This window comes from Mastigoproctus giganteus, chromosome 7 (genome assembly GCF_048544385.1).
Source record: "Mastigoproctus giganteus isolate SK-2022 chromosome 7, ASM4854438v1, whole genome shotgun sequence".
Taxonomy (NCBI): domain Eukaryota; kingdom Metazoa; phylum Arthropoda; class Arachnida; order Uropygi; family Thelyphonidae; genus Mastigoproctus; species Mastigoproctus giganteus.
In genome coordinates this window covers 130,614,033-130,640,748 of record NC_143581.1, presented here as the reverse complement: position 1 = coordinate 130,640,748, position 26,716 = coordinate 130,614,033, and the positions used below count along the sequence as shown (strand labels likewise).

The 26,716-nt window shown below is 37.3% G+C and overlaps 1 protein-coding gene across 1 annotated transcript in view; it reads left to right on the top strand.

The window, feature by feature from the left end:
* Positions 1-26,716, top strand: part of LOC150083201 (polycystin-1-like) — a 154,741-nt gene that overhangs the window by 40,223 nt on the left and 87,802 nt on the right. Inside the window, exons 4-15 of the mRNA XM_090378431.1 lie at positions 3,190-3,500; positions 8,591-8,783; positions 8,967-9,142; positions 13,339-14,008; positions 16,847-17,026; positions 17,489-17,709; positions 17,913-18,075; positions 18,183-18,271; positions 21,580-22,288; positions 24,405-24,589; positions 24,710-24,887; positions 26,396-26,564. Of these exons, the coding sequence (XP_090234557.1) occupies positions 3,190-3,500; positions 8,591-8,783; positions 8,967-9,142; positions 13,339-14,008; positions 16,847-17,026; positions 17,489-17,709; positions 17,913-18,075; positions 18,183-18,271; positions 21,580-22,288; positions 24,405-24,589; positions 24,710-24,887; positions 26,396-26,564 (3,244 nt within the window). The remainder of the gene's footprint in view (positions 1-3,189; positions 3,501-8,590; positions 8,784-8,966; positions 9,143-13,338; positions 14,009-16,846; positions 17,027-17,488; positions 17,710-17,912; positions 18,076-18,182; positions 18,272-21,579; positions 22,289-24,404; positions 24,590-24,709; positions 24,888-26,395; positions 26,565-26,716) is intronic.

Here is a 26,716-nt window from a genome sequence, read left to right as displayed (position 1 = left end):
TTGAATCAGTCGTTATGACGATGTGGAAAAGTCAGCCAATAAAGAAACCCTCCTTTAATAGCGGAGCTTCATTCAAATCACTTTGTACAAGTATTAGCCCTTTCTTTCATTAAGACACTCTGATTGCCTTAAAATATCGTATTCAAAGAATACTACAGATGTTTTGGATTTTTTTATTAATCGGATAAGCGATTTAGTACAAGTTTATGAATGACATGACCTCTATATGGGCTAGTCATCTCCGTAAAATTGCAAAGTGCTATTAAATGCATTTTAATTGTAATTATTTACTCCATTGACAATTACATCCCTATTTACATTTTGTCCATTTTATTATTCTTAAGCCTGGTCTATTTTTATTGTGTTATACTGTTTCCTTTATGTTTATGGTTTTCCTGAAGTTCATAAACTCCAAACACTGAACAAAATAGATAAAATATCCATCACTATACTGTTGAAATTGCAACTATCATCGTTGGACTCATGTTCATTTTCGCTTTAATTATTATTAACTTTTGACCTTTAGGTGATTGGACAGATCTCAACTCCCACTTTGATACTGAACAAATACTTGGCATGCTCGGCTCTCTGTTCTTATCACTTAAACTGAAGTATGTCTGTCTGATGAATGGCGGCACCTGGAAATTCAGTTCAACTTCGCAGTGGTGATAGAGGACATGCCTGTAGGGAGAAACACAAAAGTAAACATGAAAGGCGTTCCCTGCCATTTCAGGTTAAATTACGAATTCGATCACTTAAACTGAGTTTATTTTTACCTCCACCTTCTATCAATCCAAATCTGTTTCCGACTATCCAAGGCGGCGATGGGTATCGGGCTGAATTCAACAAAGATTACTGACTTCAGACCGATACCCATCGCCTCCACGCCACTTCTGAATTTCACAGAGAATTTTATTTTTCAGAACGAGTCTAATTCCGACGTATATTAGCAAAGAGAGAGACCAAGTCATACTTATGCGATGTCAAGCAGATGCATAGTCACGTGCTTCTGCTCTCTTACCCAAAAAGATCTTGCACATTTTTTTTTTAAAACACAGACCCAGTTAGTCCAGTAAAAGACGCTCAAGAACTACAACCCCATTAGATAGGAAGCTCACTAAAACACCATTAGTCCATTAATTATTAAAAGTGCACATTGATGAAGATCAGACTCAACGAAGATGCCAACCAGAAAGAAGAATCCACATTAGCTGACTTCATTTAGTGAAGTCCAAAGGAAGTAATGGGTTCACCAAATATGTGCTCTTCACATGAGATACATCTTAGCAGACAGTGAACACTGTTAGAAGCAAGTCCAGATAAACCAAATTAAGTCCACCAAGCATATATGATAGCTAAGTCAGAATATAATCCAAGCTGAAACTCTTAGCAGCACACAAGTCCAGAGGAGATGCAACTCAACGTCTGCTATTCACAAAAGTGAATAGCAGACGTTGGGAGTTGAAGAAGGCAGAGCAGCCTTCCACCAGTAATCAGAACAATGCCCACATCCTTAATCTATTCTGCTGGTAAATATTATTAATGTGTTCCGATGCACAGCCGGCGAAATCTGCACAGATTACAAGCCAATGTGCTGCTCCAATTGGAGCTTTTTTTTTTAATTTTCGACACTTTCTTAAACGAATTTCAACATTTTTTAGCTATGACGATGTTTTTACCATGTATAGTTCCAACAGTGAACCATGGCAAATCATCTCCGTCTATAGTCGAAATACGTGATTCTTCTCTTCAAGTATTAAAACTTAATCATCAGGATTACTACAACCGAAATAATCAGATTGAACTCACAAACATCGTGAAATGCTTTGCCATCATTTTAGATGTTTTTCGAGGATCACGTTCAGTATGTTTACACAGAAGCATAAAAGTGTTCTGGTATATCAAAATAGTTAGAGACACTTCATCTCCTGCCTTGGAAAATGCTCCGCTGTGCAGGAGAAATGGGTCCCAGGCACATTTCTGTGGACCCAGGACCCATTTCGAAAGAAAAAAAAATGTGATTAGAGTTCTAGAGATTAAATTGTACTAACAGAAGTCCTACTTGCCAAATACGGCTTCCAAAAGGTCAACAATATCTCATAATACAAGAGAAGTAGGTGCTCAAAGCGAAGGCAATTCATAACTGCAGTCCGCGCTACCTGATCCTGATTCAGCGATCATCGAGACATGAAAAACCGTTGATAGAAAAATTCTGGCACGTGATCTCAGAATAACTACATTTCTGTGTCAAAAATTAACAAAGTTCCTTTTCAATGATCCTTTGCGAATGTATTTTTAAGTACTCTTGAGAAATTTCAATTGGACTTTGAGCAATGGCAGAGAGAGCTTTGGAAAATTGTCTTGAAATATGGTGTGGGCTCTTCAGTAAGTACTACCTGAACGTAAATAAATTCTAAGATTGCTCTGCTTTCGTTTTACCTATTATGTAATTCTCTATCACTACTCACTTTGGTGGAAACATAAATTTTGCATTAATTATTGATTCGCAAGATTCCTCTGGATTCTATTATGGAAGTAAATAATATTGCTATTATCAGTTAAAATTTCCTTTAATATTGAGAAAACTCGATTCTCTTGAGCTCCAGTTAAACTGTACAAGCAGAAAGAGAATTTGTAGCTACTGTAGATATCTGAGCACAAGTCACCCCCCCCCCCTCAGTTTTGGGCCTCGAGAAGTTAGAAAATGTTTGACCCGTTTGTCACTCGATATTAGAAAATGCGCTTTGAGAGCATGGCGAAAACGCGTGAAGTGTGCAGAACTTCTTATTACAAACCGATTTTTGATAGTAACTTACTTTGATATTAAGCAACTCTTTGAAAAACTGCGCGATAAATATTAGTAGGACTACATCAAGTACGGAAAAATCATGTCAAAATTCCTCGACTTATACTCGAATATCTATGGTAAATTATTTGTAATATTATTGTTTTATGTATTACAAAGAGGATTTTAAATAATTTTCATCTAATTTTTGACAAAATTTAAACCAATAATCGGTTGATTTATTTGAACATTTTTCCTTTGATTAGCTGCGTATCAGAAACCCGTTTGCATATTATGCAACGCTGTTGCTTCTATATAAACAACATTTAACTGAAATTCCAATGTAAATTAGAAATAAATTACACAAATGTCCCCGTACTAATAACACATTGATATCTTTGCAGTGGAGAGAATGCCAGCGGTCAACAAAGAAGAATGCCAGTCTCCGGATCAATTGGTGACCTTTTACAGATCGTACATTGTGATTGAGATAACCGGATTAAAAATAACCCCATCCGAATCTTTCGTAAAGACCCAATCAGAGGTGTCATTCGACGTTACCACTGACACGGGTGAAGACTTGGAATTCGTCATTAACTTTGGCGATGGAAGCGTTTTAACCACAAGGAACTTGACCAATCTTTTACCTCACAAGTTTTATATCCCCGGGATGTATAGAATCGAGGTCTCTGCCATTCCACTGGGGGCAACGGAAGTAAGAAGCCATTTCCTAATAAATACTTGTCATTTTAGCATGCTTGTTTAGGTATTTTAAAGACTCGCTTGAATGGTACTTGGGCAGACAGCAAATATTTATTTTGAGCATCTAGATTTTCAGATAACTCTTATCAAATGCAATTAAGTGAAATTGAATGAAATTATTCTGATTTGATTAAGCGGGTGTGTAATAAAGTTTACTGTCCAATAAGAATTTTGATTTGTTAATGAATATTATTAAGTTGTCTATTATTTAAACAAAAAATGCGGAAAGAGGCCACAGAACATCTGCCAGGTGCACTTATTTCACTAATGCAACCCTTGCAGCAGTTCCAGGAAATCGACGCGTGAGGTTAAAGAAAGATATAATGCCTTCTGGCCTTCAACTGCGGTGTACACACTGGCCAGGTGTCGAGGTTTTTGTTGCCTTAATTTTTTTTATGAAAAGAAATAGCGCATCCTATAATCAAAAACTAGGACAACCGCGGAATTAGCCTGGCTTTTATATTTTCCGCCTGAGGAAAATCCTTCATGAATGCTGAAACAAATAGGTAGCGCAGTTGGACTTCACCTGCGCTTGGCTTATTACGAGTTTTACAACTTAAGTACTGAAATGGATGGCTGGAGGAAATTGAGCACGCCTTACTAACAAAAAGTATAACTTCTGCATTACAAACGGTTCCAAATTCGATAATATCTTTAAATAAAATCTTATTTGAAGTTTTACCCTCTGAAAAAAAAAAGTAATCAGTTAAATAATAGCTGGAATGGTAAGTGTGGGATCCGCTAAAAGAAAGGAAAGATTAAACATAACATTTGGGGGAAGAGGTATCATTCTCAAGAGGAACAGGAGAAAATCAAACAGAGTTCATTCAGTTTTAATTTAAAAAAAAAAGCTCAGTTATTGCAACTCAAAGAGAAAATTCTTCTTCCCACCCCACTTCCATCCTTACTTCTTTATCTGATAACCATCTCACACTACACAGAATCAATGTTCCCCCGAGATTTTACCGAAAAGACAGCCTTCGATCAAAATTATATCTCCTCACGCCCATCCTTCCTAAAACACAACATTCTTCCAAAATGGGTTTGTAATCCTTTGTATCAGACGGTACCAAGGCTCAGCAGTAGTAAGTCACATTAGTAGCTCCAATTTATCCCTTTTATTGACAATTCTCTTAACATTATTACATAAATAGTTTAAACTTTATTTGCTTGCAATTCGCAGCCTTGATGCGTTCTTTGTGATTACTGAAGAATGGTTATGCCGTCGCTAGCCTGTCATACTTTTGGTTGCCTTAACATAATTGATCGATCATAGGTGGACCTTTGTACTCTGAAAACCCCCTCAATTAGACCTTCGAAGACAGTACCAGTTTGGACTTATATTCTCCTCGAGGGACGGAGTTGGACAGCATGGATCGTTTCTTATCTTTTCCCGTGCCATTAGCCATCCGCATACACCATTTCTTCCATTCTCTCCTATAAGCAGAGTCCCTGAATCCTTAAAGATACTTAAATTAAAAACATAATCCAAATTATGCCATTGGAGATATAATCGTTGGCTTGTGACATTTTACAAGAGGGATAGGATTTCTCCCTCATTGTGGTATAAGGGACATATTATAGACTGTGCTGGTCTAAAGGTACGATTTCTTGATATCAGTGCGGTTAAAGTTGTTTTTTAGATAGGTGATTAACAATAGTATTGACTGTCTAAAAGAGCGGATTCAATAGGGTAATGGCATCGGCGTATGTTAGCATAAGAATCCCTTCGTATGATGAGAGTATCAGTACAGAAGCAAAAATAAATAATCTGAATAATATGCTTTCTCAGCCAACATGTATTTACACATTTATTATTTTGTAGGGCAACTCCTCCTTGGTACACTGACGATACAGAATACTGAAAAAAAAGGCTACACTACAATATGCTTCCTTATGGCATATGTATGGATACGTTTGTGTGTTTTATAGGGCGGCGACTCCTTAGTACACTGATGATACAGAATACTGAAAAAGGCTAGAAATTAGCGTAGTGCTCTGTGTAATTTGTATCTTGTTCTGTTATTGTTTGTTTTTGGCCACTTAGCGACAGGAAAGCTGCTTCCCAGTACCCCTCCATACCACGAGGAGGCGGACCACAACTATATGCAAGTACTTATAGCACGCCAACAAATATCACGTAGGCGTTGTTCAGTCGTCTCTCAATGGAAACTAATCACTGAAAGAAAACGTGCGACCCAGGAATGGTGCAAAAACCTCTAAAGGTTACGCACCGCTGCTTGATATTTTTATTCCTTTTTATGTCTTAATAGATGTGCGAAAGCTTATAATTCAGTATTCGCTTTATTTGAACATTATTGTGCGGGTCAGGTCAAAGGCATCCGTTTTGTAGGTAGCTGTGAGTTATGTTTGCCACGAAATGCATCAAATCTCATTTTGTTGAGCACCTCACGAGTTGCCTCGGTATTGCATAACTAAATTTAAAAAATAAATAAATACGCCACTCCATAGGAAAAGTATATTCTGTTACTCTAATGTGTAATGCATAAAATTAGTGATAAATTAAAATAAGTTGTTAACCAGGGTACATGAGAGTTTTCGCTTGATATCCTTATTTATTAAGCATCTCTGCCGGCCGTGTTAACGGAGTTCTTGTCGTTTGCGACCTGACAGCAAGCATAAATGTCAAAACCGAAGAAAAAATAATTACCTCTGATTATTAGAATTCCGCGCACACCAAGCCGGATGCCTAATTAGCTGAATGAGTTTAAAATGAAAAATACTGAGTTGTCAAGTAGTAATTAGTTGTCCGAAAATAAAATTAGTCTTCTCAACATCCACTTGATACTCTTGTTGAATTGCTATCTACAGAACTTAAGTCACTTGTGCGCTGGGACACGAAGCAGACAAATTGGACTGCCAAGGACTAAGAGAACGTTTGACCTATCCATTAATTAACTGCAGAGGAGGAGGAAAGTAGATAATAAGAGCGTTAATTTTTGACAAAGGTTATGCTTCTGTTAACACACGTTTAAAAAAAAAAAAAAAAAAAAAGCAGGGCACGCTGTGAAAGAAAGCAACTGGCGAAAAGTAATCTATTGACATCTTGACAATAGTACTACAAAATGCAGTGCAAAAGATTCTCAATTTACAAATTATTAACATCAGTTTGTATCAGTTGTATCTTACTCATTATGAATCATCAATGATTACTTCATCATTCTCTGCCATTACCAATTTTTATCACTTACATCAGTAAAACTCATTTCAACTCTTGTTACTCTTTTACTATATTTGTTTCTAGCCCTTAACACATGAAGTGTATTACAACTGGTACCCTCTTACCTCAGTAATATTCACTATAAATCCTTCATTCTACCTTAATTACTCTCCAGTTATCATCTTCGTCATCCCCCTTTGCTCATGAGGTTTCTCTATTAATAAAATTTCTTTCTCTTTAAACCTCATCTGGTATGTTATCTTGTGTTGGCACCTGTCCTAATTTAATGATACAGGTTAACATATTCTTACAGTACTACCCCTATAAATATAATTTCTTTACTGATTCCTTTTACTATTACTTTCTTTTTATAACCCCTGTACCACCCTTAAGTTATTTCATAATCATTAACATTCATAACAAATTATCTCAACCTTAGAAAGTAACTTGCCTAATACAACAAGAATGTTCTGTTTTTTTAAAAGGACTATCACTCAGTTGCTAACAGAACTAGATTATGAGTCCTTGAGTTAGGATTCGAGAAAATAAACAGGAACAGACTTACGTTCCGAAATGGCCGCTACTTCCAATTTCCTTGCGTTCAGGCTTTCTTCCATTTCTTGGGCATACTGCCTTCCAATGCCGGACCAGGCTTTTTCTTGCATGTAAACCTGGTCCAAAGAAAGCCTTAATTTAACCGCCATCTTTATTGCCTATCACTGCCCTCCGATGCAGGACAAGGCTTTTTTTTCTCACGTTTTTTTTTCTATTTCTTTTTCATCTTGCTACCAGTAGATGTGAACTCCGACCACCAAAAATCTACTTCCGCTTCAACCCGCAAACTCACAACTTTCTCTTCTTTAGACCACACAGAAGTCAGATACAGAATGGACACGACACTTGCTGAAATTACCCCCCCCCCCCCGAACTTTACTCTTTCCCTCAAGTTTGGAAAGCCAACCCAAGGACTCCAACCAATCCCCATACTGTTTAATTTTTTTCATTCCTTTCTATTTGCCTAAAACAACTCACCCCAGCCGTCTCCCTAGAGAACAAACCAACCCTTCTCTAGGAAATTCGTATTTTTTTTTCACACGGCAGTATGGCCCTTTCATGTTTGCCGGTAACCTCCAAAACACTCAGTTTCGTGTTCACACCTACTCTGCTAAATATATCGAAATTACCCAAATATCAGCCACCCTGATCTTTTTGATACGAACACTGGACTTCCACTAATCTCCTATTTACTTCCTAACGGTGGCTTAAATCAAAAGAGAGGCTTCGTAATCCCGTTTCACGGTCCTATTGTTCTTGCCCTCAGAAACCCTTTCACACCTGTCCTCAAATGGCACCCTCTTTCTTAGTCATTGCGCTGTCTCTGTTTATCCTCTTGCATTATTTAAATTACTTGTTTACCTTTAGTCCCTATTTTAATTCCCACGCCTAAAATTGTCCATTCCCAAATCCAGTGTTCTTTCAACTTGAACCCTATTTACATTAAAACTAAATATCCAATCTCAATACCTACTATCTTTAACTTAGTACACGGGCATTCATTCTGATTCTAACTTTCCATTGCCGTTCCTGGATTTATTTTAACAAAACAAATATTTCTATTTTAATTTGTAAGATCTACATCTTACAACGCATTCTGAGACTTGAGCTTCTTTTCAAGATAGGTCGATGTTGGAACTTATTTGGATCTTTTTTCCCCATGGATCGAGTTCCCCTGGCGTGTGGATTTGTGCTTCTTAAGTGTCTCAGTAAACTAAATTTTATAAATAATTTCATGGAGTTAATAGTATCTTTCTGCAAAATATATTTGAAGTTTAGTTACCAACCGTTGTAACTTATTTATTCAGTCTTACAGAAAGTTCGCCCACACAGAGGTCATTGCAGTAGATCCGATAGTTGAACAAGGAACTTCGTTTGTCTGCCCACCCATAGTACGACCACACCAACTTATAGCGTGCAACCTTACAGTCCCCACTGGGGGTTACCTAACCTTAAACATGGATTTTGGAGATGGCACTACGCGAGCATTCGGTTTACCAGGTAAGCAGATTTATTGCGTTAAATATTTTACAAAAAAGCAAAACAGTACAGAAATAACTTGTTTTCATACTTTAGAAAATTTATAAATAAATGCTCGAGTGATTATATTCATCGTATTATTTCTGACGAATACAATCTGAAAGATTTTAATTTCTAATAAAAATTAAATCGCCTTACTCGCAGATGTTGTCACCACGTCACTCGGACTTCCCATCCCAGATACAGTGGTGGAGGATGTCATGATGGTAGAAAACTCTGGTTTCCAGTTCGTTATAATACCTCATTCAAAAATGAATGGAAAAGGGATGTTGGCAGCCGTTCGCTTGTATGCTGTTCTTCCAGGAGATCTTGCTGTTGTGGTAAGTCAGAAAGTTGTCTACAAGGCCCAGCGTTCTTTGTCCTTGAATTTTAAGCTCACGCGAAGTAAGATCAGATATTCATAACCCATTTTTTATTCTATGTTTATTTTTAAAAATGATTCGGTCTCTCTGAACGATTTTAAACGCATTCAACTTGGGGAATTTCTGGCAACCAGTTTCCTAAATGGCACCATTTAATCCTGAATTGCACTTCAGTTCTAGGGAAACGAAGAAATGAACATCGTTTCAAGAATATAATTTTTAAACACCAAATTTTTAATAAAAGGATTAAAATGAAACAAACTCAGAGAAAAAGACAAAAAATGGATAATTCTTTGTAACTCAATTTCATGAATTTAACGCAGACACAAATTATCACTTTCCCTTTTTCTGAATCTACTTTTTCTGGGTAATTGCAGACAGTTAAACATTGACAAAGAAAAGAGCGGTTGGGCATGGGAAAGGTGTGTGCGCGCGAATGGTTCACAGTGAGAGAGTTTTCAACGAAAAACAAGATCCCAACATTGGAGCACCTGTCTTATTCGCCATGCGACTTTTTTTCTGTTACCGAAAATTTAAATCCACCTCAAAAAAGGGAAACGATTTTGAGAACTTCGCAGGCATTCAAAAGAACGCAACGCAGCAATCACAGGCGGTATCTTCCGAGGACTTCCGCTGCTGTTTTAGATCCTGGAAAGTTATTCAGGAAGGGGAATGCCAGAGGTGAATTAAACTCTGGCAGTGAGCTGGATGGTTATGTAATAACTGAGAGGAAAGTGGAGGAGAAATTGTTGAAGATAAACACAAGAAAGGCACCTGGGGTGGATGGGATCTATCCAGTTATATTAAAGGAGGCAACAAAAGACGTAAGCAAACCCTTAGCCATAATTATGAGAGCTTCTTTGGACTCAGGGGAGGTACCCATGGACTGGAGATGTGGAAATGTGACCCCAATTCACAAAGGAGGATCAAAGGGCGACACAAGTAATTATAGACCTGTGAGTTTAACTTCTGTTCCAGGAAAATTAATGGAGGCACTGATTAAAGAAGCACTGCAGGATCATTTAGACAAGACTTCACTTAAAGCCCGGACACAACATGGTTTTGTTAAGGGAAAGTCTTGCCTGACCAATTAGATTGGATACTATGATGCAGTCACAAAGGAACTGAATGCAAAGAATAATTTTGATATCATATATTTGGATCTTAGAAAGGCTTTTGGTACTGTTGCACATGGAAGACTGCTGCACAAATTGGAGCAGTGTGACATTGGAGGCAAATTGCTGCTATGGATAAAGGGATGGTTGAGTAGGAGAAAACAAAGAATGGTAATCAATGGATACTGCTCATCGTGGGCTAATATTATTAGTGGAGTCCCTCAGGGTTCAGTGTTGGATCCATGGTTGTTTTCTGTATTTATAAATGATATTGATGATGGTATATCAGGCTTAATGTCCAAGTTTTTAGACGATACGAAGGTTGGCAGGGTTGTTAAGGACACTAATGAGAGTACGCTGCTGCAACAGGATCTAGAAAAGGTGATCAGATGGGCTGAGAGGTGGCAAATGAAGTCTAACATTGACAAATGTAAAGTACTACATATGGGAAGCAGTAACCCCAGAGTAACGTATCAACTGTGTGGTACTACACTGAGAGTGGTAGAGAATGAAAGGGACCTGGGGGTAATTGTGCAGGCAGATATGAAATTTTCCGAGCAGTGCAGACAGTCTGCAAGGGTAGCTCATGGTGTCTTGGCAATGATATACAGGAATTTTTCTAGCAGGAATAAGGAGATAATTGGGTACTGTATACAAGTCTGGAGGCCTCATTTTAAGAAGGATGTGGAGCTGTTAGAACGAGTACAGAGAAGAGCAACAAGATTAGTGAATGGAACAAAGGATTGCTCTTGCAAAGAAAGGCTTAAATTTTGCAAATTACAGTGTCTGGAGACCAGGCACCAGCGAGGTGATCTGATAGAGGTGTATAAAGCCTTGAATGTTTTGAGCATGCTTAATGCTGATGGGATTCTTCCTCTTGCTCAGAATAATCGCCTGAGAGGGCATAAATTCAAATTGAGGAAAGACGGTTGTAGGATAGATGTGCGGAAGTTTTCCTTTAGCCAGCGGGTAGTTGGTTGGTGGAACAGACTTCTATCCCTTGTTGTGGAAGTTGATAGCCTAAATAAATTTAAGGCTCAGCTGAACAGATATTTTGAACTAATGGAGGGGTGAAATGGGAGCGATTTTTTTTTTTTTTTTTTTGCTGAATAAGCTTGCTTTCTTGCATCAAATGCCTCTAGTAATGCTAAATCGCGAATGGAGCGCTGCATAGGCGCTGATGGGGATAAATATTGAAATTTTATTTAAAATAATAATTGATTTTAAAGAAAATATTTCTTGTTTCTTTTAGCTGCACCTTTTATTCTGCATTAGATTTTGCACATAAAGAATAAACCATTCCTCTTTGGATTCTGAGATCTGTTCTCCCATTTGCAATTTTTTTTTTTTGAGTTTCTGCATTACAATCTATGCCACTTATGATACCCAATATGTGGCCGCTGATAGCACACCAAAAAAAAACTGCCGCCCCTACTTAATAAATTTTCTCTTTATACTCCGTGACGACTCAACGGTCAGAGGAGTTCACAGGATAGACAGAATACAAGAAACAGCACCGTATTCAGCAGTCATGGGCTTCAATTCCGGTCACTCAAGGCACGTGTACTTATGCACCCGCGTGCTTGACCACTCGGCTACAGCGGCCTTTCCACAGAAGTGTTGGTTCCTTTGGGATTTTTGGTAAATTCACTGAACTTTAGTCATTATCGAGTACATCCACACATAATTATAATTTGCATAAATTACATAAATTACTTTAAACAAACAAATGAATGCTTTGACCATCATGCTTCACGCCAGCTCATAATGATAATAATAAGCAATCATTTATTGTCAAAGGTACAAAAATTATTAAAAATTTGTACACATGTTATGTAAAAAACAATATTAGTCTTTGAAAAATAAAAGATTCAATATGTGAATACAAAATCCTTAACTGGGTTTCAAGGAAACCTTATATATATAGAATTTAGTTGCACATTGAGATCATTTCCTGCAGTTCAGCAGCGGCATTGAAATGTTTCATTAATCATCTTTATTTGGCACGAGGTTCTAAACCTCCAGACAGAAGGTCCTCGATGTTGTTCGCTATCCCGGAAATTCATGTAACATTGACAGTTTTCTCTGGAAGGGTTATTGAGGAGGCCTTCAGCTGTTTTGGATGGTGATGATGATTTGAGATTTGTAGGCTTTGCCCAGATATGTGGCAGTCTTGGTTGGTTGGTTGGTTAGTTTAAGGACAGAATTTTGTGAATGGCCTCTTCAATTTGAGACGTACAAATGCGTGACTTTTCTGCTTCTAATACTGTCTGAAAAGGGTTGCAGTGATTGTGGTTGTGATATTGGGAGAAACTAACTTCAGAGAGTAGTTCGGATAGGAAAGCTGCATTAATCAATATATGGTATTGTATTTATGTGTTTGTACAAGTGGTTTTTCGCTGGAGATGATTTGAACGTTGTAAGGCTGCAAACCTTTGGATTACTCACGATGAAAAACCTCATTCACTCTGCCTGAGAACACCAATTAAATACAGCCCGCGCTCGGAAAAACCTTCAAGAATTTCGCAAGCCTGGGGAGGAATTTAAATCCCGAACTTTTCAAATGAGTGCTTAGTGAAGAACTCGCTGTAACAGGGATCGACAACCGAGGGATTTGAACCGGAACTTTCATCCAATGAGAAATAAGTAAAACGTGCGCGTTTTTAAAATTGTGTAAAGTAATTTACATTTTTCTTTAGTTTTCTTTAAAATAGAATAAAACGTGCATTTGTCAGAAACGGGAGAATACTGTAAAGTAGGCTCGCTTCTAAAATAGGCAGTAGGATGACAACTGTACTCTAGGCCAGCGTTTCCCAAAGTGGGATTAGCGGACCCTTGAGGGTCCGTAGACCAGTTCCAGGGGGTCCGCGAAACGGTGGTCGACCGTATATGGTCCGAATTTTATTTTTGAAGGGGAAAATATTTAAAAATATTTTCATATTTTTTAAAATTTAAATATTGAAATAAAAATAAATTTAAATAAAATAAAATATTGAAATGAAAAAATTATTATTAACCATTTTTGCAAATTGTTTTCAGGTTCTTCGCAAGCGATGTGGATCGCAGCAGGCATGTCTTCAGCAAAGGAGGTTTGTCACTTGCAACGAGTCCCACGTATTCTGTCCACTCCGAGATCAGTGCGTTACTCTAAAGAAATCGAACTGCGAGCATCCCGTTGTGAACAAGTCTTCTTACTCGAATCTGAAAATTATCCATAAAACTCCCGTATCAGTGATGGGCGAGTACCAGTATATCCCCCTTCCAGCACCCGTGGAAGTCTATCCGGGAGACTCCATTGGGTTTTTGTCCCAGTCCAGTGCCATTGCTTACAGAAACGCTTACCCCGAAGAAACAGCAGATTTTGGAAGCTCGTCTGGCAAGCCTAAAGATTTAACTGAAACCAATGTTCGCCATTACTTTCAAGCTATTATTAATGTCCCTCTGGAGATTGGGGTGCAGTACAGATTTGCGCGAACGGGAGTGCATAACGTATCGATGACTGTCAGCAATGAATTTACCTCTCCGAGTATTACAAAGGTCCTGACGATAAATGCCCAATATCCGTTAAATGGTTTAAAGGTGACCATCTCTCCGGCAGATGTCGCCACTAGCAGAGAAGTCACGATAGAAGCCGTTGTTGATGGAGGAAGTAATGTTTTGCTGGAGTGGGATTTTGGAGACGGAGAAACAGAATCCGATCTTCATCAAGGCAAGTTTTTGTTCTAAAATATACTGAGTGGCCGCGTAGATTATTGTAATTATTTTACTCCGAGATGGTTAATTAGATTTTAATTTTATTTGAAGGTTAGCGCGGTTGAAGTAGATTTCTCTTTTGCTTTCGGTTAAATCAATACGAAATTAACTCCTATCTGTAAAATTATTAAGAGACCAATAAAAAGGTGTTATGAAAAAAGAGAAGATTCTAATCGACGTAATAATTCTTCGAAAATTATGAAATAGTTAGTCTATTTGAAATTATGAAAACCAGAGTGTGCTTTTCTGTTTGTTGTGATTTTTGTGTTGTATTTTTTTTTTTTTCTGTGCTTAATTATAAATGTATGATCTTAGTACTCACAACAAAACAAACTTGTTTTCCCTCTGGTTTACTTGGTTTTATTTCATTTTAACAAATTGCACCCCCGAAAGGCTGATTTGTCTAAATGGAACTTTAGACTAAAAAAAGAGCTTTTATTGTGTCATTTAATATTTTGTGCTGAAACCATTTGCTTTTATGACAGCCTTCAATCTTCGCAGCATACTCTCAACCAGCTTTTTATAAATGTCAGGTGATTTGTTCCTCCACTCGGGCCTTTAATGCAGTCACCAGTTCGGCCTTCTTCTTTGGACGACCTCGACGTACAATCCAATATATTCCAAAGATGCTCGGTTCAGATCAGCTTCTGGGCTGGGCAGGGCAGGCCAATCCAACTTCTCTACACCCATGTCCTCAAACCACTCTGTTACGACCCGAGCAGTATAGCATGACGCGTTGTTCTTGCTGATACAGGTATGGGCCTCCCCCGAAGTATTGCCATAATGTTGGAATTGTATAATTGTCCGTGATGTCCTGGTAGTGCACAGCATTCATGGTTTTGTCGATAACGACTAATGGGCCCAAGCCAAACCATGAAACGAGCCCATACCATGACACTGCCTCCACCAAACTTCATTGTTGGGAGGATACAATCAGGAAGCATCTGTTCCCTCGGCATTCTCCACACTAAGGAACGACCATCAGACTGGTAGAGTGCGAACCTCGACTCGTCTGTCCATAGAACTTTCCACTGCTCTACAGTCCAGGATTCGCGCTCCTTATACCATGTTAATCGGTGTCTAGCATTTGTTGAGGCGATCGATTCTGTTGAAAGCGTCATCTTGCATGCCCACTTTTGCAATTGTCTGTTCGAAGCCCAGTGTTCATATTTATAGCAGGTTTTGTGACGTACATAGGAGCTGTTTCCCCATCCATCGAGGAGTGTCTGGATATTAATGGCAGTGCAGTGTATACACGAATCGGTATTCAAGACTTTAAAACATTGTTTTTTTTTAAGCCTTACATTGGTTCCCTTTAATGAACAACTGTTTTAATTAGATTAGCATGTGAAAGGAAACAAGAATGAATATTTCGTGTAATTTCATTGTCATGTTTATAGAATCCAAAACTGTAATTCTGGTAGATAAATAAATAAATAAATAAATAATACTTCAAAAATGGATAGATATTCTCCTCTTTCTCCATAGTGAACTGTGAGGAAATAATTCTAGTTTAGAGTTTGACATGGAACTAATATTTAGTAACAAGAGTATTCAATACCTAAATCTTAAATCTAAAAAAATTCATCAAAGAGACCACTTCATACGTATGAACCACTTTAAACTGTATAGGCTTTTTGCTTCCTTGGTTTTATTTTCATTTAACAGGTCTCTAATAGTTTCAATTAACGTTTACGTTTGAAAAATATTCCTATATAAAAATAAACTTGTCTTCCAAGATCCTTGAAGACTACATAAGACTCGGGGTTCGTAGATATCACCCCGTAATAATCACTCCTAATTTTTATCGTTTTATTTTAAAAAAGTGGAAATAATTTTCCTGATTTTAAAATCTTTTCGGAAATATTTTTAATAATTTTGCGTTTGACTAACAAAGGAGAGAAAAGAGCAACTCTGTTTGGTGTGCCTGTTTTCCATTGAGAGCAGAGAAAATGTAGAAGATTCCTAATAAATCTTGCTTAAATTGTGTGGCAAGTTTTATCTCATGAGTTCTTCGCATCTTTATTGTCAGAAGACGATTCTATTAAGATTTGTTTACCCAAATCACGTTCTGAATAATGGACTATTTATTTATTCACTGCTTTGATCCTATAGTCGCATAAACGGTGTCGATGAAGACAAAGCGCATTCTTTGTTCTAGAAGTATAAAATCCTTAATTTGAAAATAAACGCTACCGCTGTTAACTTTATTAGAAGGTAATAAATTTGATAATTCCCTTAAAACAACATTCTTCAGGTTAATTTTGCTCAGCTTGCATAAACACTCGAAAGAATTTTCTAAAACTTTCTCAACCAAAGCTTCTCCAAGGAATTTAAACCAAATTAGATACTTAGGCAGGCAGTCGAATAACAAAATATTACTGGATCGGGCTTCCCTCCAAAATATCATTTTCCTTTATTGAAATTAAGGCAGTTGATTTAGACAGAGGGAGGATGAGGGAGAAATCACCTTTCAACAAGAAAGGTGATTTCTTTAAACATCCAAAAGTAGTCTATAAAGATATTTGTAGACTACTTTGTATAGACATTTAAAAAATAATATTTTGCTGCTCTCGTATCTAAAACTATAGAGGTTCCATTGCGTCAATGATTGGAGAGGAATTGCCTTCATTCGAGATAGTTGTTAGTCGATCTCGTGCTGAGTTATTTGTCTTTTTCAGTCGGCAATTCAAATTAGCCTTTGAACACACTTCTTGCAGACATAACTCACTCACGTTATGAGTGCAGGCTTTGGGGGCGTTAGTCAATACCAACATTTATTTTTATCTTCCAGATATTGAGCGAAACGAAAGAAAACTGAAGACCCATTCCTATCAGGAACCTGGAGTGTACGTGATCAAGGTGACTGCTTCCAATCCTCATTCTCAATATTCGGATAAGAAAACGCTGAGAGTACAAAATCCAGTGCTGCCATTATGGACAATCACAACGAACTCCCCGCAAATTCTACCAAGTAAGTCTTCATTGGTCACGAGATCAACGTTGAATTTTATGTAATAGTTTTTAATTTAACGACATAAGCGTTGACTATAACGCCATGTTTCAGATTACCCTTATAATGAATGAATATTTTAGGCATTGCCTCAGAATTAGGTCGGCAAATATTTTACACATTCTAAGTGCAAAGAATTTTACAGACAGGTATTAGAGGTATTAGACCTAATAATTAATATGCAGTGCTGTTCATTTCGTACCAGTGTTATTCGAGTTGTCTCACTGCCAGCCACTCAATCAGAATAATCGAAAATAATGGAACTTTAATGTTTACTATTTGTTTCAAAGCCCTTTCAATTTCGCGCAGAAATTGATTGGCTAACTATTAGTCTCAGAATTCATGGATATCATTAACCAGCGTTAATGCTGTATTTATTTTAAACCGAATTTTGACTTAATTCCGCATATAATTTATTTTCAGGCGATATCTTAATAACTTTGGAATACCCTGATTCAGAAAAATTATCTACAAATGCATCCGCCTTAATCCAATTTGGAGACAAGCAAACCTTCAAGTGGGAAGTTCCAAATGATGCCAGGAATCTTTCGGAATTATTTGTTCACAACTATAAGAAATACGGAAAGTACAAGGTGAAAGTGAAGATCTTCAACCTGATTAGTTCTCAGACATTCATTGAAGAGGTAAGATTTCATAATGGTATAATAAAACTCAGATTATTAATTGATTAATAATCTGAGACCCACCTTGTTGTAAAACGCTAAAAGTAAAAACAGAGAAATTGCTAATTATAACATTTTCAACTACAGAATAAAACCTTATCTAATTTTTTATTGAATAATACATTGTTCCACAACGTCGTTTATTATTTATTTTTATGCTGTAGGTGGAATTGGCGACATTGATGACTGGTCTTGAAGTCACTGTACTTCATGATCCCTGGATTAAACAAAAGAAGAAAAAACAAGGATTTGTGCCAGGCTTTGGGCCAGATCAAAATCATTATCCAACTGGTAGAAACATATCTTTTTATATGTCTGTTGCCACTGGTAAGTTCATTTGAATATTCATGGTCGGAGCAAAGAACTATTAATGTGCTTTGTCAAGAATGTACAGAAATATAAAGACAACATGAAACTTTTATTTCAATTTCTAGGAGCAGCAGAACGATTTATTGTCCACTCAGGTAATGGAGATGTTGTCCAGAACAGTTCAAAAAAAGTGTACACCTGCTCTTTTACTGAAGTGAGTCTATTTCTGGTATCGATACTTGTAGAAACGTTAACAATCTTGCAGATAGATTCTTATAAAGATGCCCCTATTTGTTGAGAATACCATTAATATCGCCTGGTCACTGAGCTCCATGCAGTAGTGTGGGTCTAGGACAAACAACAATTAGGATATCATTTTTTCTGCTTTTATTCGAAAAACTTCAATCACTCAGTACCTACAAAGAGATATAATATCGTTTGTTAGGAAACGCTGCTGGATTCAGATAATAACGAATCCATATCCTCTAGTCAAGAAATCATTTTCTTCCTTAACTGGAAATCTCATGGTACTGAATTTGATTTCTGAACAATTGAGTTCTGTCTTCACGAGTATCACATTGATTATAATCATCATCCTCCCCATACATGGTGGAAAAGACCAGGACCAGTGTTCCAATCCTGTCAGTGACACGGGGAACATATGTGGGCCTGTATCACTATGTGGCTGAGTTAGTCTGCCTCAGGCGAGGAGAACAGTTTTTTATTTTTCTTTCCCCAGCAAAATGGGGAATTCATGGAACCAAGTAGATGAAGTAATTCTCTGATGGACCAAATATGATATCAGTCTTTCTTTCCCTATGATATCAATATAGCGGCCGATAATCATCCCAATAAATTATTTTGATATTACTTATGCCTCATTTCTGTGTGCTCAGATTTCTGCTCCTTATAGTTAGCATTAGTACAGGATTTGATGCAAGAAAGCAAGCTTATGCAGCATCAGCCAAAAAAAAAAAAAAAACCCCACTTCCACTTCACCCCTCTGTTCGTTAAAAATACCTGTCCAGCTGAGCCTTAAACTTATTTAGGCTATCAACCTCCATGACAAGGGATGGAAGTCTGTTCCACCAACCAACCAACCACCCGCTGGCTAAAGGCAAATTTCCGCACGTCTATCCTACATCTGTCTTTGCTCAATTTGAATTTATGCCCTCTCAGGTGATTATTCTGAGCTACAGGAAGAATCCCATCAGCATTGAGCATGCTCAAACCATTCAACGCTTTATACACCTCTATCAGATCAGCTCGCTGGTGCCTAGTCTCCAGACACTGTAATTTGCAAAACTTAAGCCTTTCTTCGTAAGAGCACCCCTTTGTTCCATTCACTAATCTTGTTGCCCTTCTCTGTACTCGTTCCAGCAGCTCTACATCCTTCTTGAAATGAGGCCTCCAGACCTGTATACAGTACTCTAGGTGTGGCCTGACCATTTCCTTATACAAGGGAATAATCACCTCCTTATCCCTGCTGGAAAAATTCCTGTATATCATTGACAATACTCCATGAGCTACTCTTGCAGCCCGTCTGCACTGCTCAGAGAACTTCATATCCGCCTGCACAACCACCCCCAAGTCCCTTTCATTCTCTACCACTGTCAGTGTAGTACCACAGAGTTGATACGTTGCTCTGGGGTTGCTGTTTCCCATGTGTAGTACTTTACATTTGTCAATGTTAAACTTCATTTGCCACCTCTCAGCCCATCTGCTCAACCTTTCCAGATCCTGTTGCAGCAGCATAGTGTCAGTAGTGTCCTTGACAACCCTGCCAACCTTTGTATCGTCTAAAAACTTGGACATTAAGCTTGATATACCATCATCAATATCATTTATAAATACAGAAAACAATAATGGACCCAACACTGAGCCCTGAGGGACTCCACTAATAACATTAGTCCACGATGAGCAGTGTCCATTGATTACCACTCTCTGTCTTCTTCCCCTCAACCACCCCTTTATCCATAGCAGCAATCTGCCTCTAATGTCACACTGCTCAAATTTGTGTAGCAGTCTTCCATGTGCAACAGTATCAAAAGCCTTTCTAAGATCCAAGTATATAATATCAAAGTTATTCCCTGCATCCAGTTCTTTTGTGACTGCATCATAGTATCCAATCAAGTTGGTCAGGCAAGACTTCCCCTTAACAAAACCATGCTGTGTCCGAGCTATAACTGAAGTCTTGTCTAAATGATCCTGCAGTGCTTCTTTAACCAGTGCCTCCATTAATTTTCCTGGAACAGAAGTTAAGCTCACAGGTCTATAATTACTTGTGTCAGCCTTTGATCCTCCTTTGTGAATTGGGGTCACATTTGCACATTTCCAGTCTATGGGTACCTCCCCTGAGTCCAAGGAAGCTCTCATAATTATGGCTAAGGGTTTGCTTACTTCCTTTGCTGCCTCCTTTAATATAACTGGATAGATCCCATCCACTCCGGGTGCCTTTCTTGTGTTTATCTTCAACAATTTCTCCTCCACTTTACTCGCAGTTATTTCAAGATTCTGTAGCTTACTGCTAGAGTTGAATACACCTCTGGCATTCCCCTCGCTGAATAACTCCTCATGTGTGAATGTCGATGCAAAATATTCATTTAGTTTGTTAGCTACCTGAGCAGGATCATCAACGGTTGACCCATCAATATCAAGTGGACCAATCTGATTCATCCCCTTCCTTCTAGAGTTTACATAAGTAAAGAACTCTTTGCTAGAGTTTAAAGAACTCCTTAAACTCTAGTTTAAATTGATCAGTAATGCGATAGATATATTCCTTCGCGATTTTTAAATATCTGTTGTGAAGTAGATGTTACTTCGAAAGATACTTCATTTCAGGAATCGTGCTGTGCAAGGGGACTGAATGTACTGCTTAAAACTTTACTTTTCATCAATGATAATGTATAAATCTATATACTGAGAGGCATTTTGAATCTGATTTCCATCTCCGGTAAGATGTATGTTGAATAGGAAAAGATATGGGCAATTTAAGTAGTATACAGATGAAATGGGGTTACTTATGGGCCGCAGTCAAGGTTTGTTGGTTTTCAAGCCTTCAAAGAGGTCATCATATGGGATTCGCACGGTTACTGAGCTTGGTCAACTCTGTTCTAGACGAAATAGGATGTAGATAAGCTGCTATAGCCTCGAGTCGTAATTTGAGGAACCAAATATCGCAGAATTCAGGGACATCAGTCCATTTAATAGCAATTGTCAGGTGAATATATATGAAGTGGTACGAAAGAGCTTTTATCGTATCCGAAATGGGCATATTCAACCGCAGATCATGTCTGAACACCAGCAGTTACTAACAACCGCCATCGATGTGATTAATGGGTAATTATGTGGAGATTTACATAAAAATTCTGTTTCTGGAAAAATTTAAGAGAAAGACAATTATTATATTGTTAGATTAAAAATAAGTTTTTCTGTGAATTGTAAGGTTAATATAAAATTAAACATTGTTAATTAATATCAATAATTAATAGTATAACAATTAATTAATCAATTTTTTCTTAGGCTGGGATTTACAACTATACTATATATGCATGGAATCATGTACAGAAAAACACAGATCCTTTCGAGGTATTTCTCTATGTCATGGAACCCGTGCAAGGCATCGTGGCTGTTGACAACCTGAACATCACGGAGGAGGATGAAGAAAAATATTTCGACGTCACCTTCGATGCCATCGGCACAGACACTTGCCTTATAGTAAACTATGACGATGGCACAATACTTCGTTCCTACGGAATTCCAGAATTGTGCAGCCAAAACGCGACCAAAGAAGACGTAATGTACGAAGGAGAAATTACAAACCCACTCTCTCTTCAACATACTTACACTCTTAAGGGAAAGTTTGACCTCTTCCTGAGGGCATATAACGACATTTCAGAGGCCACTTTCACGTTGACCTTCATCATCTCTAATCAGACATGCAAACCTCCCGAGCTGGCGATCAGAAACAGGATAGCTCGATTCTCGGCATCCAAGGAGAACTACAGATCGCGAGCTGTGGAACTGTATTCCTACACAACGGTGAAGTGTAATGATTCAAGCGAAACAATCCGAACCTGGCAAGGATTTAGGTTGAATGAATCCATTGGATTTGTTGAAGAAGAGGCGGACCTCACGCCTTTGGACTCTTATCGTCGATCTATGCTGTACATTCCGCCATTTTTCTTGATACCAGGCGTCTACAAGTTCATCTTCAATGTCAATGTGACAGGTAAATATCTTTTCTTTTATTTCAATAATCGCAATAAAATCAATAAACAAAAAATCAACAAATTCAATAAAAGCGGCTATTCAGGCAACTCCCAATGAGGCAAAACCCAATGGGGAACTCAAAATATTCACTCTTTCCGTGATTTTTCCAAATTAAAATTAATCGTAGGAAATTATCCATGACAAATGCATTTTGCTTTAATCACAGAATGAAGTAAAATTTGCTTCTTTCAGAATGAATCTTGAAAGATGTGGATTGTTAGGAATGGACAGATACAGAAGAACAATTTATAATTGTTTGAAATATAAAAAATAAATCCACTGACTTGTTATAGCGGTTCCCCCTCTTATTTGTGAATGGATTGTCCTATGAACAGTAAAACGAGGACGATTGGGAGAACCACTATATGTTTATTGGAAGAAACCCCCAGGAATAGAGTTCCTATTTTCTATCATTAAATCCCATCTTTCACCAAACTGTGGACATGGACATCCTGATGGTAAACGGCCACGAGTTCAAAGCACAAAATGATTCAGAATCATAGGTTCCCAAACTTTTTTGTGTGTTGGGCATCCTTCCAGCCCGAGTACAAATAAAGTGATTTGGCATAATTTAGCTATGAGTATACAGTACTTGAGAATACATAGCCTGCTTTTATAATTTAATGTATATTTCAGTACATTTAATCTCACAAAGATTGAAATAAAATTAATTAAATGAAATTTAAAGAACAGCACGGCCTCCCCCAAAATCAAGTGCACCCGGTTGAGGGGTCTCTCTACACTTCGAATATCCCTGATTTAATTACATCGGAGTTTGCTTTCTTAATTTCCATCAAGGGAGCTAAAGGACAGTTTTGCCATTGCCAGAGAGGGTGGGAAAGAGTTAGAGGGGCCGATGGTTAATTTTGTATGGGTGTTAAAGAGAACAAGGGAACAGTTTTAGAATTTCGCAAGGGTCGAGCAAAAGTTTCGTCACTAGCTTTTCATAGTATCGTTCAGCTGGCTGATTTTTATGAACTATAAAATTTTCTGAGAGATGTCTGAAAAGTTTTGAGACCGAATCTATTCTTCAGACTCGGACCTATCGAGATAGTTTCGATTCTGAAGTTAAGTTTGATTAGGAATAGTGTTCTTTTCGAAACAGCGATCTTCACGTGTAATCGACTTCATTTTGACGTGCTCTTCAGTGTAGTGGACATGATTTTGTTTTTCATCCCATATCGTTAAATTTGTGTCTTTTTCGTGGGATATTCTAATGGTTTGGCTCGAATGGCCATTTATTCCTCATGTACCTTATGTTTTCTAGCAGAAATTCTGCAACAGAAATCATAGTTTATTCAATATCTTTTCCTTTTTCCGAATTGCGTATTTCAACCTGACTCTTTTTCCCATAGTGGTCACCAATTTGTTATGGGGAAAAAATGAAGATCAGCATAACTTCCTCTAAGTAAGAGAGAGTACTTCATGATTATCATCTTGCCTTGTTTTGGGTGAGTGCATCTACCACAGTATCTGTAAATTTTGGAGCCTGTTCTATGGTTATTGAGGTTATATTGCTCTTTGAGAAGTTTTCCGAGATATAGTTCTGGTTTTCATTTTCTCCATCTTGCTTGGCTTCAATGTTGACCTAATATACCAAAGAATTTAAATTCAGAGGTGGATTGGAAGATCAAAGTCTCCAGCGCGAATTTGAAAAATAACAGCCGGCACTTATGATATTCAAGACATTGGTTTTTGTTTCATCAGTAGCTAACTCACAGAGCTGAATAATAATAACGGATTTCATCTGTATTCATTGTTTTTGTTTAAGTGAAGAGGGCTTTACTTTAATCTTCTCATTTCTTTTGTCTACAACGACATGAAAAACGAGATTGATCGATTTCTCTTTTTAATTTGAATTTATAAGCGCATTATTTTAGATTTAAAAAAGTTCTTTACAGTTTGATATAACCTTATAAAAACAAATCCATCCAATATCTTGAAAATACATTCCTTAACTGTCTCACACCACAGTTTCCTTGAAATTCTAAGTCAAACGCGTGAGAAGTTTAAAAATAAAAATTAAGACATTGCTGGTTAATGTGGTTTCTAATTGAATGTTTTCCTTTTAACAGCGTTTATATCCACTCCACCATTGCAATTTCACAAAGCCATCGATACGCATATCAAAATAATTCCATCTCCTGTGATAGTCCTAATGGCTGATGGTGCTCAGTCCAGAATTGTTCGTGGTTGGGGTCAAAGTATAGTTCTCGATCCAGGAAAGTATTCAATAGATCCCGATGATGTCACTAACAAGGTAATTATCTTAATAAACTCAGTTCTGTGGATTCTGGTGTATATCTTGGAGGAATATGGTTCATTGTTTCAATATATGACCACTTAATATACATTTTCATTTCATTTTTTCTACCCAAAGAATTTCACGATCACGTGGTTTTGCCGACGATTGCCTTCCGAAGTATTAAATCGCGAAATCAGTGATGATCTTCAGAATGTGTCTTCACCGATAATAGACAGAACAGAGTTGGACAAGTTGGCAGAAACGGGGGAAGCAGACGACTCAGATGCGGGAGGATGTTTTGGGAAAGGGCCAGGTAAGTTTGGTATTTGTATACAGGGTTTTACCTGAATATTACTTTATACAATTTTTGGTATCCATGAAGGATTAGGATTTAATCATTTGATGGTCGATAATAATTCTATAATAATTGATAATGTTACGTTTAAAACAACTTATGATCTGATAGAAACTAATACAATAATTAACCATTTACAGGAACAAAAATATATATATATACAAAAACAATACAAAACGACGTCTTCAGAGATAATTCTTAAACTTTCTCAGCAGGCTCTGCATTTAAAGTTAGATTTATGAATAAGCACTTTTAAAGACTTATCCTTTAGTTTCCGTTTCTGCATAATCTTTGTTTGTCCGCGTGTAGGTTGTTATAAATCCTAAGCGCCTTAGGCAGAAAAAAAAATTACTTCTAGTTTCATCAACACACTTCTCTTCTGAGTGGTATTTTTACTTTATCCATCGTCCTCTGAGTCACACAGGGCCGTGTCGCTAGTCTTCGGCGATCGAATCTCTCAGTCAACACCTTTGAGAGTGTTCCATAAAATAATGTCATGATCAGCACTCACCAAATAGCTTTTGAGATTAGATGGATTTTTGATCGTTGGTCCTATAATTCTCATAGAGAATGGCTAATCGTGCAGGAGCTGAAATTTAGAATGGAAAATAATTAGAAAATGAAGTACATGAAAAGAAATACATAAATTACCAGAAGGAATTTTGCAAGAGTGAACAGATACGTCCGTTTGTTGAAGTCAACGGTGCCAAACCCAGACATTAATTTTTATCAAACCGTTCAGTATGTTTGTTCACTGACGCTAATAATATTTTGAAATTGTAGAAGGAACGTGTCAACTGCAGCTTGTGTCACTTTTGGAATGTTTCCAGAGAACGTTATCCTTTAAATAACCTCACAACAAAATTTTTCATGGAGTCGGCCAGCAGATGGAACAGACGGAAAATTATGGGACCTTCGGGTAGATTGCGACGCTTCCCGGAGGGCAACCAAATTCTAAGATATGCAATATATGTTTTTATTAACAGGGCATTATTTAGTAGATGAGAGAATCTTTGATAAAACCCATTTTGTATTATACTTTACATATCAGATATACATCTTTACCAAAAGGTAAATTTACTAAAAGGTCCTAAATCAACAATATAGAAAACGAAGTATAATCTGATTATTCTTTATCTTGGTAATTAAATATAAAGTATACCTTCGTTGGGTCCCGAAAACTTAAATCATTACACTTTTGATTATTGTAAGATAATTAATCTACTTCGACCCAAACAAAAATCCTAAATAAAACGTTGGAGGTTGTAACTGTGTGAGAGTACTACTGGACTTGAAAAAGTCATAATAAAATCCGAGTCGTTCCATACAATTAACATTATTAACATAAATATTAAACATCAGAGGACCCAAGCCTCTTCCTCCTTTGGTCTTCCGATGTTTAATCAGAGAACTCAACTCGCCTCATTATAAACACTATAAATTATTGCATTTGTTTTTGTACATAGGAATCCTCAATGTAACCGGAGGTAGCGTTGTTTGGAACACTACTGTCTTTCGAAAACCCAACACTACTTATGAGATCATTGTGAGGATCGACATGTCCGACAGAGATCCTTCTTGGGGAGGGATCCAAATAGTTGTGCTGGAACAGATTCCTCCTTCGATTTCTGTAAGGTGAGTAAAGTCATTTCTGTTTTACGTCTTAGCTTGATTTTATGTCCCATAAAAATAAATATTAAATTTAATGTTCATTGTCTACTTCCAGTGACAATCCTTCTAATTTATATCTATCATTTATACGAAATGTCGAATTTTTTGTTCAAAAA